Source organism: Aythya fuligula, chromosome 21, assembly GCF_009819795.1.
Source record: "Aythya fuligula isolate bAytFul2 chromosome 21, bAytFul2.pri, whole genome shotgun sequence".
Taxonomy (NCBI): domain Eukaryota; kingdom Metazoa; phylum Chordata; class Aves; order Anseriformes; family Anatidae; genus Aythya; species Aythya fuligula.
Window position 1 is genome coordinate 5,953,776 of NC_045579.1, and position 17,599 is coordinate 5,971,374.

General features: G+C 45.7%; 1 protein-coding gene across 3 annotated transcripts in view; it reads right to left on the reverse strand.

The window, feature by feature from the left end:
• The window catches only part of RERE (arginine-glutamic acid dipeptide repeats), a 222,542-nt gene that overhangs the window by 140,382 nt on the left and 64,561 nt on the right, over positions 1–17,599 (reverse strand). For all 3 annotated transcript variants that reach the window (XM_032201344.1, XM_032201342.1, XM_032201343.1), the window contains exon 2: positions 10,412–10,882. In XM_032201344.1, coding sequence (XP_032057235.1) covers positions 10,412–10,736 — 325 coding nt within the window. In that variant the 5' untranslated portion in view covers positions 10,737–10,882. The remainder of the gene's footprint in view (positions 1–10,411; positions 10,883–17,599) is intronic.

Below are 17,599 nucleotides of genomic sequence, written 5' to 3' on the forward strand. Positions count from 1 at the left end.
CCCTTGCCCCCAGTGGTGAGTGGTTCCACCCCAATGGTTCCCCAAATTCTCTGCTGCAGCCAGACCCAGTGTCACAGTACTTACCTGCCCCAACCCTTCACCGCCACCCAGAAAGTTAAATAAATGCAATTAAGAGAAGGACATCAGCAGACACAGGTCATTAATAGCCAAGTGCTACCTTAGACGGGCTCAGAATAACAATTCTCAACGTTCAGTGAGCTCTGAGCGCTGAGATCCGAATTTGCTGGTGCTCCAGAAACAAAAACCCTACACCCTTGCAAAGGAAGGCGAGCGCTGGAAGCAGCTCTAACCCCAGCAACACATCCAGCACGGTGCTTTAACACCAGGCTTAAACACGAGGAGGAATGCACCGGGACCCCAAGATGTGTGCTTTTACCTAGCGAAATATTCCTGCTGGCAGGCAGGGAGCTGTGCTGTTACCTCTTCCCCCTCCACGGCTGACAACAAACAAATTGCCGGGCTGATCTCTCGGTGTCACTGCCTGCTGAGCAGATTTCAAGCAACGCTGCTGGCTCCTTGTCAGGAAACAATGTGCTCGAGCCCTGTTCTGCAATAAATGGTTCAAGCAATTTACTGTGTTCATTTGAAACTCACAGGAGTATTCCCGATGCCTGGACTGTAGTTCTTATTTGGCAAATGATTTTATTATAAACTGGTATCATAGCGAATCCATTTTCTTTAAAGGGTTTCTGCTGCTGTTTAATGGACTGTCAGTATAATTTAGATTTCATCTATTTAAACTCATTCAAGCCTAGCTCCTGATTGTACAATAAATGGAACATATTTCTATTCAACAAAATTAATGACAGTTAATTGTAGTCTGCAGCTCCCAATTTTATAAAAGCAACTGTTCTGCAGCTCAGGCACCAAGCTCCAGCATTTCCCACACCAATTATTTTTCCACACTTGCCACGCACGCCCACGACACCGTGCACAGCTCCTCCTGCACGATGCGTGCTGCTGCTACCAAAACGTGCACCGACAGAAGGGCTCAGCCCTTCCTTGCAGGGGCTCGGCTGCTAATTCATAGTAGGAGATCCTCCTGTCTTTGAATAGGTTTTCTTTTTCAATTAAATATGTGGAAAGAATGGGGGTATTAATAGTGCAGGCCACTAAAAATGTCATTTCCAAAACAGCCATTCAGCCTAAGAGCTCCTTCTTTAGCAGCAGATAAGGGTTACTGCTCACGTCCCATTTAAAGCAATCTCTTCTGCTCTGAGCACTTTTGATAATGACACAACATTGGCTCCTGACACTTCTCGCTGCTGCCTTCCAAATGCCTACCTGGCCACCTGTCTCCCAGCCCCGACTGGATGCACGTCAACAGCTCCTCACGGCCACTTATTTATAAAGCACTGTGCAAGACAAAACACGAGCAGCACCACAAATGTACCACACAGCTACGTGACTCTAGTTTTCATTTGTTTTTTTAAGATATCATTTTTTTCCAATTCAAATCCTCAGTGTGCAACGTACACCACACTCCTAAAGAAGAACGATCGCCACGGAGGATCTCCCTGAGATTTGAGATGCAAGCATTGAATAACACAAAACCACCATAAACATTAAGGTCTCCCCCAAACCATCCAACAAATCTCTGCAACATCCCAGGGCTCAGCATGCAACTGGCTGATGGGGACAAAAACCTCAAGAGGTCTGGGGACTGGGGCTCTGCTCTGCATCACAGATAAAGGCTGGGATGCTCTCACCCCCCTTCCATCCCTTCATTTCTACACCATCTCAGCGTGGCTCTGAGCTCCAGAAGTTGTTCAGCTGGACCCTGCATAATTATAACCCTGCTAAGCAAGTGCACCAAGACAGCTCGGAAGAGAAAACCCATCTATTCCCAAGCCTGTCACAAACACCAACTGGTTGCTTAAATTCTCCCCCTTAGCCACCCTTCTGTTAATTACAGCCCAACACGCTACACCACCACACAGATACCTACAGGCTGCCATGCACACGCTGACAGCCAGGCGAGGAAGCTTCAGTGATGTTCTCCCTACTGGCTGCTAACCTGATGCTCAGCTACCTGTTTTTTTCTTTTAAATCAAGACTGGCAGCACTGAAAAAGACATTTGTATTTAAAAAACAATCAAATAACACATTTTCTGAAATTATTCTCCTATTGTTTGAATTTGTGAACCGCCCCGAGATGCCTTTAACAGAATAAATTAGTGCAGCAGCTGTAAGGCTGATCCTACAGAAGTGTGTTCATGTTGCTTTGACATGGTGATGTTACTTTTTTTTTTCCTTCATTTTAAAGCAAAATAATTAAGCTAGTATGCTAGACAGCTGCTTCAACAAGAGATGCCCACTTCAGGGAGAAAAAAAAAAAAGATTTCCTTGCTTTTAAGGAAAGAGGAATACAATTACCACAATAAAAACACAAGCATAACTTCATTTTAAACCAAAGAAAAAATAAAATCATGTCTACATGTTGGTATATTCCTTTCTTAAGCAAACAATGCAAATAAAATGTCTAAGCAACCGTCTGCTTGGAGCACAAAGCGAGCTGCATCACTCCCAGCACAGACGTTACGAGGAGCGTTAGGAGCACACCTGGCACAGGTATTGCCACCAGAACTGGCCACGTTCTCTTTCATTCCATGGCCAACAGAATGTGTGGCACCTTCCACCAGGCAATAGTAGGAAATGCAGCTGGTAAATTAATACATTACAACTCTTAAGTGAAATAAACTGGGGACAGGCCAGGAGCAGTTACTGCAGCCGCAGACTCCACTTTCCCTCCTTGAAAACCACGACCTCAGGGAATCCCTTCCCTCAGCCCAACTTCCCCCAGTTGCTCCCCACACCCTGGGTTTTATTTCCACACTGCCATTTGCCTGACTCTGTAGCAGCACGCTGCCTTCCCCTAACGCCCTACTGCATGGTCAGGCACCATCTTCTCCCATTCCCCCTCTGCAAAAATCCTTCCCTAAGCCAGCCTGCAGAGCTTCTCACATCCGTGTCCTACAATTACCTACAGTAATTAAAGCCCAAGCTTTCATCAGAGCGGCAGTGGCAGACACAAATAACCACTTTACCAGCAAGGCCGTCAAGGGAAGTTCCTCCTCCACTCTGCAACAGCTCCGCAGCACCCCTGCTTTACCAAACTGGTTTAGTTTTCACTACAAGCTCCTCAAGGAACACATTACAGAGAGTACTGCACGCAACAGACACTGCAGTGAGCTCACGTGTTACCTTGAATAATATTTTTGATATTTCAATGATGATACCAGAGTAGACATGAACACAGTGTCTTACAACTTACTCACTTGGGCTTGTTTTCTGCTAGCAGCCTGCATACAGAAGAATTAGTTAAAAGTAATTCAGCCTAATTATTTTCTAGGAATACTATTATTCACCCACTCTATCTTTAAAAAAAATAATTATTTTTGGGGAAATAAAATCTCAGATTTTGAAAATACAAACAAATTACAGCGGCTGCTATAAATAAAAAGAACCCAACAGGGACGAACAAGAATAGCACACGTTTCAGCTGCACGTGGAAACTGTTCTCTTTGGATTTCAACTTCAGAGGAGAAAGTTTCTGTGATGCTTGTATACATTTTAAGTGCTTTTACACACTTTGTTAACCTTCCTGGTGTTTTATGTCTGACCAACTACTTCTCCAGGTCTTTGCTCTAGTTTTTCTGTCTTTTAATTACCGCTGCATTTGTTTCCACTAAATCAGCAGTCAAAGATGATCTCTTCTTCCAGCAGGTTGTTCAGAGCTTGCTTCATCACCATTCCCCTATGCAGCAAGGTTGCAAACACAGCAGCATCCGGGTGCAAAACAAAGGAACTCAAAGCACGTTGAGCTGTATGGCTCTTCAGGTTGTTCCTATTCCCAGCAGCTCCAAGTCTGTCACCAAATACCTGGTTATTTCAGTGCTCTAGCTTCATCACAATAACAGATTTGCAAACGAGGAGGGAAATACATCGTGCACAGTGCCAGAATACGCGCTCACTTCAGCTCCAAAGCTCCCGAGGCAAGCAGATGGTGGCAAAGGCTCTGAGCACGCAGGCAGGCGTTCAGCAGTGCACCACCGTGCAAAGCAGGCCGATCCACGCAACAGACAGGAAAGCAGGCTGCTCACAGACCTCCCAAAATCACAACGCACGGCTGAACCAAGTCCTTCCATTCTATTTCTTCCTTCTGTCCAAGTGTACAACTCAGATTTTAAAGATTTCCCAGAATTACTTTTTTTTTTTTCCCCAGCATTTTTGCACATCTAAAAAAAACTCGCCAGAACTTCAAGGTTGATAGCAAATACATAATTCATACATGTAGTTGTGTATTTTAATTCTGGCGTGCCCGCCTCTCTCAGCTGGTGAAGCTGTCAGAATAAATAGAAGGCAGCATCTGGAAGGCTGACAAACACATGAGTCAATGTCAAATAGAAGCCAATCACCGGCAGGGAGCGAGCCAAATGCCTGCACTGCAATTCCACTGACGTTCTCCAACCCAAATACCAACGTACCACTTAAAACAAAAGTGCTTCCTCCCTCTGTTTACTTGGTTAGCTTTTTTTTTGTTTGGTTTCTGTAAAGCTGCTGGGGGTTTCCAGATGCAAACAGCTGTGTCAGCAGTTTGCTCGGTTGCAGTTGTGCCTCCTGAACAGCTCTGGGGACAGAAATCCAGCAGAACTGGTGACATCAAGCTACGTCTCCAGAACAGTCAAAACAGTTGGTTTTTAGATTTCCAAGGCAGCTCCCAGTTTTCTTACCGTAAGATGAAGATCTCAGTATCATTATCAGAAGAAATAGGGACCTAAATCAGCCTTCCTGCTCTCCTGTGGCTGAGAGCTCTCTTCCCTGAGCATTCAGGGTTGGAAAGAAACATCCCCACACTGCTAAACCTCCCGCGTCCCTCTGGCAGCACCTGCACTACCAGGTAAGGAGCAAAAAGATGGCACAACTGTTATCACCACTAACAGGCACCAAGGTCCTAGGGCTCTTCCCAAATGTTAGACTGCACACACCTAGAAACATCCGGAGATCTCCTTAGAGCAGATGAGGATAGCTACCCCAGACAAAAGGAGACTATCTAGCCTGCTTCTCCTTCACTCTTCCAAATACAAAATGGTATTTGAGAAGGATGTGATAACTAACTGCCATCCCCAGCAGGCAAAAGGAAGCACTTCAGGGTCCTTTGTTTCATTTTCACACATTAAATATAGGAAGTGCTTGGTGTTTACACAGGCACCTCCCAAAACCAAAGCACAGAACCCAGGCGCTGTCACAGCAGCAACACTCACAGGTTCGTTAAGACACTTTCTGCTCATTAACAGAGGCCAACATACTGCTGTCCTTCGTGATTTACGGAAATCAAAAACCTCCTGACTACTGAAGCCATTTAAAGACTAAATGAATGCTGAAGCCTGTGATACTGCATTATGGCTACGCTGAGCTGCCGAGCTGCATATTCCAACTGGACCTAGGAGCAGATGCCTGACTACAGCCAGCCCATGTGGAGAAGCATATGGCCAAACCCCAGACGGATGACAGGAGAGCATAATATCCTGAGACAGAAGTCTCTTGTCCTTCTTGGAAGCTAATGAAGACAGCAAGGTGTGGCTGGTGTGCCTGTCCCCGCACAGCATCACCGCCTGTCCCGCTCCCAGTGCCTCCAGCCCGGCTTTGTGTCCACCTCTCCCCACCCAGGGCAGAGGCTCTCACCTATCTCCTTGCCAAGCCCTTTGCCAGAGGGCTAGAAAAAGACAGAAGTCCTCTGGTGCACTCTCCCAGCAGAGGCATTTCACCTCCCCTCACCTGGCGTTGACTCCTCTTGCGGCTGTGCTGTTTATATAGCTACTGATGTCATCGCAGGAACAGAGCCGCAGAAATCCTTTTAATCCCTGCAGATCCTTTTAAACGTTTCTACGTAGGCAGAGCAAACAGCGCTGTCCTCATCCCCAGGTGACAGAGCAAGTCAGCTTGCTTCCAAATCAACTTCAACTTCCATCCAGCTTGGTTTTCCAGTCCAGCATTCACGGGGCCATCACGGCAGCGTGCTCAGCAGCACCACAACCCCAGAACCAAATTCCAGGGCTCTGACACTGCCAGGCCCCTTCCTGAGTGAAAATGGACAGGGACCACACAGCTTCCTCCCCCCAGAAAGGCACGCAGGAGATGGGAGAACAAAAAGGAAGGGGGCAATGAAAGCAGCCACAGAATCAGCTGGTCTTTTGATGCGGATTTTCTTGCTATGGCTGTTCTCTGAAACGTTAACCCATTTCCTTCACAAGGGCAATTTATTGGAAACTGAAAAGAAAATGCCTATGTTTAAAAATGAGCTGAAGATAAATGATAAAAACACCTCCGCACACCAGGGTCCTTATGACATTAAGCATGCTGTTGCCTTGAAGAACAGGGTGGAAAAAAGGTTCCCAAGAGCAGCAGCGTCTCTGTGCTTTTGTCTTTCCATTTCTGGACAGCATCACAAAAGTTCCTGACCCTGCTGTTTGACACAGCTCCCTCTTCCAGCCAGACAAATCAGTCCCTCGGTCAGCTATCAAACGCAGGGGCTCCAGGAAATTCACTCTCAGCTGTGTTTGCAGTAGCAGGGTTCCTGGAAGAAGCCTGGGCAGTTGTTCCACGAGCTCCTCCGCCGCCCAAGTCCAGTGCGATAGGTTGACAGCCGTTAGAGGCACTTCAATATGTTCTTCTATACAGCAAATCCTACAGAGACCGACTGCCTAACCCAAACAACAGATGCAGTTATAAGGTCTGATTTGCACAGCAGAGCAGCAAAGTATTCAAATTTGCTTACAGGCTGCCAATCACGGAAGGGGAACTGCAAAAAAAACCCTCCACAACAAAACCACACAGCCCCGGAGTACACCCACACAGCCAGCAGCCATGTGTTCCCCACGCGGATACGAGCTGCATGGGAAAGCAAGCCTCTCGAACCACGCCGTAGTCTGGCAAAAGCTGGGAGCATCAGGGGGAGTCAATCTGCCCTAGAAATGTAAGGAATTTCAGTGTTAGGTGATCTCAAAAAAAGAAAAAAAAATCTGCCTTGATGCAATGATCCTACACCATCGTGACCTCATGCTAAAGAAACCTAGAAGCAAATGTGAACACGCATTGTGCAAGAAAAAATCATTTATCATAACCATTTGATAATAAGAACAGCGAGACAAAATTGCAAACAGAACGGACATGAAAGCAATGGAAGGGAGGCTGTCAAAATGGAGAGGACAGATGGGGAAGTGGGCCAAGAGGTTTTAGGTCTGTGTGCTTTCCAACGCAGCCGAGAAGATTAATTGCAGAGCGTTGTCTCGGAGCTCTACTCAGATTTAAATTAAATGCATGGTTTAAAGCTCTGCATACATTCATTATATCCATGTAAATTAATACGAACAGTATTTATACAGGAACAATATAGCATAACCTTTCATTTGAGAGAAATCCATGGATCTCGCTTATCTATTTATTTACAGTTACACTGTTACTCAAATAAGTGCTGAGTTTAGCACAAAGAAAATCCAGTCTTGGATTAAGTGCTGCACAGCAATGGGACAGAGAGGAAGATTTTCCAAGAACTTCACAGAAAGGAAATGCAGACTTTAAACATCCGTCCATATCAGATAAAAGTCTTTAACAGACAGAATCAGACAAATGGAAAGGATTTCCTTCCCTTAAGGCCTAAGAGATGTGAGCTGAAGACAGCTATCCATTCTGCACACACCTTTAACTTTCATCTTTCTAATCCTTGCTGGGCAAGTCTCATTAAACTCTTAATCCCTCTTAAAATTTCTGTAATTTATACCCTTAGCTACAAATACATCTCCCTATACCTAACCTAGCCAAACGACAGAAGTTAACGTTTCCTTCTGTGGTCCGTACCGTAAGTCCTTTACAACACATTATGCACTGGAGTGTGAATTTGAGAGCTCACTCCTGTTAGGAAATAACGTTTTCAATTGAAAACAAAGTACTCAAAAAAATCAAGCCAGGCAATTAACTTCTCATATAGGCTCCCATCCCTCCAACAATCAGCTAACCAAGAATACACGTTCTCATTGTTCTCTGCAGTTTAAGACAAAAGACAGGTGCAAGGATTTTTATAAAAAAAAGCATAAAAAGCACGCAGAACTGAAGTTTTAATGGTACATCTCATGCTAGTTCCTAGCATGCCAGTTCCTATAAAACCTATAAAATTCAGTAAGCAGGTTTTTAAGTGACAGCAAGGTACAAAACCTCTCCAATTAGTGCTTCTGTGGCTTTCCTCACCCTTCACTAGATGCGCACAGATGTACATGCAACCACGTTTGTTGTTTCACTTGGAAAACCAGAGCTGAAGATGGGCAAGGAAGCAGCAGCTGCCTGTGGCCAGCACTACCCTTAGCTGAGACTGAGCAGCCCAGCTCCCAAACTCATTCCCAGACCCTACAGCCCCCTCGTGACCCCACCAAGCAGCATCAATACACAGGGGAACACTTCCCTGAGCACCCAGCTCCCTCAGCTTCGGGTCTGCCACGGCCACAACAAAGCTTTGAGAGGAGGCTGCTCTCCCTCAGCATCACCCACACGTGCTCCTCACAGCTGAAGGAGAGATGCTGGGCCAGCACTCAGCAGCTCCTGCTGCAGCAGGTTGGAAGTTTCACCTTGCTCTGCAGTGCTTAAATGGAGCCCCCTGCAGCGGGATCGCTGGTGAGCAGAAGGTGTGAGCCGCTGCTGGAGCTCCTGCCACTGTCTGTGCGTGAAGATCTCTCCTGAATGCAGCCTCTCATGGGGAGATAAATCACAGTTGCTGAAGCTCTCCCCATGCTAGCAGCATTTATCAACTCCTTTGTCAACTTGCTGGCAAAGCTGCAGGTTCTGGATAAAACCACAGGAGTGGCTCCTGCTGCTCTGCAAACCTGCCTCTATCCAGGTGCCGCCACATCACAGCTACTCCAAGCACAGCAGCTACGGGAGAAAAAAAAGCCAATTCCTCCCCATTCTGCTCCAGAAGGAACTTGAGACCACAGTGATTTTCCATCTTAATTTTCAGCCAAGTCTTTCTGCAGTGGAAGCCAGCGTATCGCATTGTACTGCTGGGCCCACACAACAGCTGTTCCTAACATATTCCTATTTTTCATCTCCTGACACTGGCAGCAAGATTGCTCCAAATCTGATCCTTAGGCAGGCTCCCTGTTGCTGCTGCTCAAGCAACTAATATTACTTAGCTACAAGTCCTGAACACGAGGAAAATACCACTTCAAAGCGTTCAGAAGATCCACATGAAGTGTTTCAGTAGGTGAGCTGTTGTGACAAACGCCGGTCCTTCCGTGTGAAAGCAGGCTACACCTTCTGCCCAGGAGAACAGGGATGGAGCAGCATGATTTCAGCCCAGCCTGGATACATACCACCCAGCTGCAGCTGCCCACACGTACAAGTAGCATTTTAGAGAACCTACACCTGGAGAGAGCATTTAAAACACATCTGTACCCATACAATGAAACTTCAGTACTTCAGATACGCAGCACCTCATAGAAAATCAGACAAGATTTTTACCTCTTTAGTTTCCATGGATTTTATTTGGAATTCATCTGTTTTGCTTCAGCAACGTTACTACACCACAGAGATCATTTACAACAAAGTAATATTGAACTACCAGAGTCCCTAAGCCAGTGCTTTGAACAGCGAAGGCAAAGAAAACTATTCCTTGTGGTGGAACAAACAACTGCAATTAACTCAGTTAAAATACAGCATAAACGAACCTAGAAATTTCTACTCAAAAATAAAGAATGGAGCCAGCTGAATCATCTCTGCACTTTTCAAGTACAACTTCATTTTGAGGAAGGAGTTAGCTGGCAGCAGCTGCAGGTCAGACCTTGAAACCTTACACAATACTAAAAACCTCATGTGAACTTTGCAGTAATTAAGTGGCACGTCCGAGATGCCCAGAGGACACCGCAAGCTTCTGCTTCTGTCCTCAAAAGACCCAGATACTTGCTGACACTGACACTGCTGGTTCTGACCAACACATAAGCTGCTGGGCACAGGCATTAGCTGGCTACTGAGGGCCAGGGGGGATTAACGAGATACCAGGTATCTTAAGTCACCTGATTCACATCACACAAAGAGAAGATAGGAGAGGAGCACTGCAAATAAATTAGATTTACAGAATAACGGATCAGAAATGTGGGAAGATAAATCTGTGTGCCACCTCGTCTACTCTCTGGCATAGTTCAGGTCTAACTTCAAAATTCAGATGAAGGTGCTCAGAGCTGTGTCCTCCATCATTTAGGAATTCTTGGGCAGAAATCCCATACAACACACAGATAATGGAGTAGAACAAAACAAGGACAGCTCATTTTTAAAGATGAGCTGATTACGCTCATGAAAGTGAACGATTACTTTCAAAAGGAAATGTAACTTAAGATTTTCTTACCTCCAGGCCTGTATACAACGTCATCCTCGGTGATGAACGACGTTATTTCACCGTTGTCAGTTCTCTCATATCGGGACTTCTTCTTGGGTGGTTTCTTCTTGCTTTTCTTCGTGGACTCCTCCGTGGTGGCGCTGTTGTTGTCGTTGTCCTCGTCTTCGCTGTGGTCGCTCTCCGCATAATTCTTGGCACCTCCTTCCAGCGTACAGCTCCGCCGAGGACGCGAGTTCTCACTCTCCCTCACCTTGTCTCTCTTGTCTCGCTCCTTGTCCCGGTCTCTATCCCTGTCCTTCTCTTTGTCTTTGTCTTTTTCTTTGTCCGCTGTCATGATTCGCCACGTGCCTTCTTCTGTCCTCTCACGGCTGGGCCTCCGTGAAAGGTAGACAGTGAGCCTGGGCTTCAGTCTTCTGAATTTCTCACTCAAATCCAGGAAAAATTCAACCACTCCAACAACCCCAGCGTTTTAAAAAGGTTCTTGAAGGAGGAAGGGGGAGGAAAGAGGGGAAAAAAGACCATGTTAATACTCAACATGCTTTTCATTTCTGAAAATCAAAAATAAAACACAGAAAACCCCACATCCTAGAGCAATTTAGTAGGAAAAACACCAGACTGCAAAATACAAGATAACCCTTCTGAAGCATTGGCAGAAATGATAGCTTGATAGCTCCAAATAATTTACTGATACTTCACAAGTTATCTCCATCCTCAAAAAGATCTCACGGCTTCTTAGAAATGTACAAAGTCTTTTGTTCCCTCCAGAAAGATAATCATTTCCTACAGAGCCGTCACAAGCTGCTGCGAAGTCCTCCCTCAACCCCAGATGCTTTTCCAGAAACAGCGCTAACCTGTAATCCAGAGATTACAGCAATGAATGAAGTGGAAATAAATCACCCAGCAGTTACAAATGCACTCACAAAATTTGCTTTTCCGCGTATCAAAGACAACTTTCATGCTTGCTTTACCAATGACAGAGCATGAGGAGGTGGATTTTATAACCCATCAGCTTTGCACATTCGGTTTCCTGCTGGGGAACAGAATGGGAAGAGATAATCCTGTGCTTTTACCTCCCTGATCATTTAATCAATACTCGTAACGTCGACTGCATTATTTTTTGCCTTCAATGCATGTTTTAAAAAATTAGACTCGCTGCTACAAGAGCATTTGCAAGCTCAGATGTGTGGGCCAGGACCCCCGAACCACAGCCCAGTGCCCAGAACAGCCGCCTGCCCTTCTCCCTGCCCCAGCACCCTGGAGCGAGCCCCCAGGAGACCCCTGCTGAGTTCAAACAAAAAGGTTCAGAAGTACCAGCCCCATTCTTCTTTTGGCTCAAAAGGGAGTTTCCTTAAAATGTCCTTTTGGTGCTCGGATCAAGTTGATCTGCACTGACAGGCTGCATGCTGCATCTTCGCACGCCAGCCAGCAGCACAAACATTTTGGGAACCTTTTCCAGCAGGTGTCTAACAGAGAAGAGATCGATTTGGCCTAAATCAATTCAGGGTAAGAACTGGGCAACCCAGTGCTCTGCTTTCAGCAGGAGAAAAAATAAATTAAGTACGACCAAAGAGAGAAGTACTCTATAAGTACTTTGTTTTCCCCCTCTCTTCCACCCTCTTCTTTTTTTTCTAATCCTAAAACCCTGGAAGAGCTCACAGAAGCTGGTCACACGTCCCTTCAGAAAAGGCACTGGATATCCCAATATTCTAGAATAGAACACCAAAGCTCTATCTTGTAGCTCTATTTTCTTTTCCAACAGACCCCAATACTATTTACTGATGAGATCCTCAAAGGAGTACAGGACACGGTCATTAGGACAATTCAGCCCCACCTTACAGCACAGATTCTACACCATTGGTAAAAACACAGCCACAGTAACTATACGAGGCCTCTGAATTCACGTGCAGAAGCACAAACCCCATTTCACTGCCAATGTGCAACATTGAAGGAACCCGAACGAGCTGCTGTAACTGGAAATGATTCCACTGGGCAGAACACCAGAGCACTTCCTAGTGCAGAAGTCAGGGACCTACGGAGGCTGAACGCTCACCCATTAAGTATTTGAAACCACATTCCAGAAGAAAAAGACTACTTTGATTTTTAATAAGTCAGCCGAGAAGTCGGTGAACCTGTGTATCTGAAATTTCTTCGGTGCTACCCAAACCCCAGGCTACGATATATTCCTGTCCCTGCTGACTCCTACCTCCAGCAACGGCAATAGCCAGAGAGAGACAAATTGCTTCTGCTGACACACCTCGGGCTGGGGCTCGAACCTCTCAGGCATTTCCCGAACGAACCAATCATCCAGGTAAGAAATGATTCTGTTTTCTTTCCTCCTCATAGCAGCTGCCATCGTCCCGATAACACACCAGGGGAGCCCGCTGCAGCTCCAGGAGAGAAGCCCACAATGAACCTGTCAATTGCCGGAGAAGCCGCAGCTAATAGTGATAGCGCCGGTCTACAGGGACGCAATAAGAAGTGCCTTAAATTTCTAGAGGCTACAGAATTCCCCAACAGCAAGTGCATTTTTTTTTCCTCCTGTTGTAGATGCAACAAAATTCACTTTAGAGAGTAAATAAATGTTTTGAATGAAAGCTAATTACTTCCCCGAGGCAATCTAAAATTACAAGCAGTGGTGTCTCAACCTACGTACACGAGATCTGTGTGCGGTCTGTAGAGCCTAGGAACTGCAGGCTACAGGATACACCTATTAGGTTATTTCAGTGACCTCCACAGATAAATAAGATGCAGCCACTTACAGCCACTCTTAGATACTTGCTCCAATTCCCAAGGACTCCATTTGTGAGTTAGGAAGAACAAGAAACTGAAGCCTAACAAAAAGTTCTTTCCAGAGCTGTTCCCATCGCCTCTCATCTTTCTTGTAGCGTCTCTCTGCTGTCCCCTGTTTAACATGTAACATTCTAGTTTGGGTCATTTTGGAGAACTTGAGAGAAAAAAGGCAAGGAGCTGGTCCTTTTGTCTTGTGTTCAGTGAAATCAAGAACAGAAGTAAACTGAAGCTGATGGTAACTGACAGACAATTCACCCGTGTTAATTTTATCCGCATCTTGAACATCCTGAGGTCCTCTTGCTTTATGTCTCAAGGAACCAGAAATAGCTGTGTGAAGGATTCAGGAAAAACAATTTCCTTGCAAGCTGCCCCTGCCAGCCTTGGCTTTGGAAGAAGATTGTAAGGAAACCTCTGTACAGGAGCAGAGTCTGACCGCGGGTCAACGCACCCTGACTGCACCATGAGCTGCGTGGGGCTGGCAGGCAAATCTCTTCCAGAAATAACACACCAAGTGCACCTCCCCTTGCTCTTCCACCCATCTTCTGTACCACTTTTTGTGGGCACAGGCAAAGGCAAGCTGCTGGCAGGACCAGTGACTATTTTTGCATCTCAGAAGAGAGCAGCCACTGAACCCTTGGAGCAGTTGCACAACCGCTAGGGAAACCTCAACCATGTAGCAGGACTGCCAGAAGAGCAAAGAAAAACTATTTTAGCAGCAACCACTAATTAAGTCATCATTACCACACCAGCATTCAATAATTTGTCATTTAAACAATGACCCGAACATGCTTTAAAGATTTCTAGACATATTTTGCCTCCCCGCTGACATGCACCATTTCCCATTCCTACCTGCCCACTTTTTATCCACTAACCCCAGACCCGAAAGCCAGCAGTGACCTGGCAGACAGCAGCAGGCATCAATACGGAGAAGATCTCCGCATTTAAAAGCTATCCTGCTGCCTGATCACCCCTACCCAAACTGTAAATGCTGTGCACGCTCACCTGCTGGCTCAGCATCCCTCAGAAATCACAGGCGCTGGGGCGGGTTAAGGACTTTTATCCTTCTATGCGTAATTATGCACGAATGAGATGGAGCCCATAAAACGAAGGCTGGTACAAAAACTAGGGAAATATTTTGAGCCTTGCTTATTGTTTTCTAAAGTAAACTGGGACAATACATCATGTATACTGCCAAATACAGTAATTACACAGATGTTTAAATCTGGATCAGGCCATTAGAAGGAAATACATTGAGAATCTCGGTGTTTCTTGGCAAGTTCAGTGGCTTGGGTTTGCAGTAATTTTACTCCTTGGCAGCTCTCCGTTCGCACTGTACCAGACAACCACCAAAGTAGCTGCTTCTGTCATCGTGCTGCAGAAAAAAAAATCAGATTACAGCCCCACAGGTGGAAGATTAACAACTGCCTTTGATACTGGTTTGCTGCTTCATCCGTAGGGAATTTCTTAGAGATAAATCTCGAAGGAAAGAAATAATTTAGCTTAGAGGAACATTCACTCCTCAGTGGCTGAGGCTGGTGTATGAAGGAATGGCAGAGCAGTCCTGGCCCCTCATTTAATACAGTAAAACCTCAGGAAGTAATGTTAGCCTCTCTCTGCAATCACACTGTATTTTAATATATTTTTTAAATAATCTTGAGATTCACCCACTTATCCAAATTTATTATGTATGTTATGGGATAACCGCCTCCATCTACATGCCATCAGTTGCTTCCCATAAGAAAAAGCTCTCCTAATCTGTTCTAGATTTACAGAAGATGCTGCATGACAAGCAACAGCACATAAGCATTTAAGAGCAATGGCCAGAGAAATAAGAACCAAATCCTAATGTAGAGGAAACCCATCCTAACAGCTCGTTTCTCTGATTCCAGTTATTAAATAATGTCCAACTGACAACTCCTTCAAGATATCAGCAGCTTAGAGAGCGTCATTTCCATAAAATATCTGTGCAAGAACAACCCCGATAAGCAGTCGAACACTACTGGAGAATTTTATTTCCTCATTTCCTTCTGGCAGCAATGCCCCTAAGTCCCTACTGCTCTTTGGTTCAGGCACCATGAAGCACACGAGAAACACGATCGAAATACAACAAACTATAAGCGGAATACAGGCACTCATGCCATTTTTAAGATTAACAAGGTGAAGAGTGGGAAATACTCTGAGAGCTCACAAGTCATTACTGTGCAGCAATTCTTAAAACTCCTTGTCCTGAAAGAACTTTCTCCACCAGGAAGAGAAGCTGGTTCAATGCACGGTGCCTTCCTGCCTCCACAAAGTGTCCGTGCTCCATTCAACACAACCCCGACCCAGCCTACACTTGAATTCAAATATTAAAGGTCCTCGTTATCTTCAGCTGCTCTGAAGTCAAACACGTGCCAGGAGTGTGTTTGCAGAGCCGTTTGCTGCACCCTTCTGCTCTCTGCTCTCCAGCAGCGATGCAGACACCCACAACTTCAAATCACATCCAAGTGCCCTTCCTGGTAAAGCGTGCAGTCCTCCCGAGACCAACAGAGAAACCAGGATGCTGGTAGGAGACAGGAGCTTTAGGGGGGCCGGACACAATGAGGGAAGGTGGCAGTAAGCACCCCAAGCTCAGGGAAGTCCAAAAGCAGCTGCTTCAGCAAATCACAGCGTTGCCCCTACGGCATTTTGCTACTTTACAAGGTTCCAAAATGTGCCTCAAAGTCTCCTTCAGCTCTAGCAGAATCCAGAAGCTGGATGGAAGCATTTCCTGCTCTGGCCAGCGTGCCAGGCTTGTGGCTCTACGGAGCCAAGACACAACATAAATAGTACCAAACTCAGCGGGTGTGCACTCACACTATACAAACACACACAAACTAAACAAAAGTTATTGCCAAAGAATCTTACGAGAAGCCAAGCAAGCCCGATTTAGCCTTTTAAACTTCATTTAAAGGTCTCAAGTGCAGTTGTTCTTAGCAATTTTCACATGACCACTACCACAAATGCACCTGGTTGAGCTTTTCCCAGCGTTTTAAATCTTTCTCTAATCCAAGCTCCACTATCTGTCAAGTACAAAAGCCTCCACCTCCTCCCATCCGAGCCAGGACAGCACAGCCCCCAAGCAGTGAATTATCCCAGCCAGATCTGCAGCCACCCACTCCAGGCAGCTCTACCCACCTGGAGACCACTGCCAGAGCAAAGGGCACACAGAGCACCTCTCTGCACATTAATGCCACTTAAGAGGTTTAAATGCTTAAAGAGTCAGGTTTTAAAGATAACATGAAAGCAAGTCCAACAGAAATGCCGTGAGTGAAATAAAAAGGCAACGGAGTAGGCAGGGTAAGGAAAACCATGGAGGAGAGCTCCCCTTGTTTAAGGCAGCCAGACAGATAAGTCTTTTAACAAGATTTGTTTGGTCATGTGTTAGCGGTCTTAATAAACACAACAGGACCATTCTTCTGGAAGCTTTCAGTCTCATATTGCAAGATAAAAAGGCACTGTGTTCAGCAAATGCCAGATTAAAGGAACTACGTGCTGCAGTCGCTGGCATGAGAGCTCCTTCCACGGACTTGTTCAGATTTTCTTCAAGGAAGAATTTTTCAAGTTCATACACTTCTTTTGGTGCACAGGACTAAATAAATAAGAATCAGCCCACAAAGACTCCCCCATACATTCATTAGGTTTGAAGGACTGCTTTAGGAAAAATTTTCGAGACCATTTGTGAAAAGGGAGCCTGCCGAGGCAGCACTGGGAACAGGAAATCTCAGCTGCAACAGCCCAACCAAGCACCCACAGCCGCCTGTACACAGCTCAAACTTCAAGATCCCACCTTTGATGATAAAGCTAATTAACTGCATGGGCTCGACCTCCCCGTGGAAGCACACAAGTTTAACCTTTAAGCTCCAGAAAAGGCCAAGCACATCTGTTATCTACTTTCTCCCGCATTCTTCCCCTATCTTCTACTTGCTGTTGAAAAGAGGAGCTGCAGACATTGAGGTGACAAAGTATTTTAAGAGTTCATTCCAGATACCCCTCAGAACAAGCATTCCCCCAGCCTCACCACCCTTTGTCAGCTCAAATTTGAGAGCCAGAGCCAGCAGCCCTGCGACACCACACAGGTTGCGAACTCAAGTCAAATTAAAAAGAGGGCAGCTTAGGAAGGAGAGAAGGGAAAAAAAAAAAGCTGCAGCAAGAGCTTTTTACCATTACACCCGTGCAGTATTTCACGCTAGATCCAGTGGGAGGTTTTCCCAAAGATATCTGCCCCAAGTCTGGTAATGCTGAGTTTACCTACTGTATTTCCTGTCAGCTGCCACATCCCGAGCCCAAACGCAGACGGGGTGCCAAAAAAATTTATTTTCAAGCAGTCCTTACTACTGCTGCACTAGTTGTTGTGCTGATGTAATACTGCTCTGTTAACCCTTTACT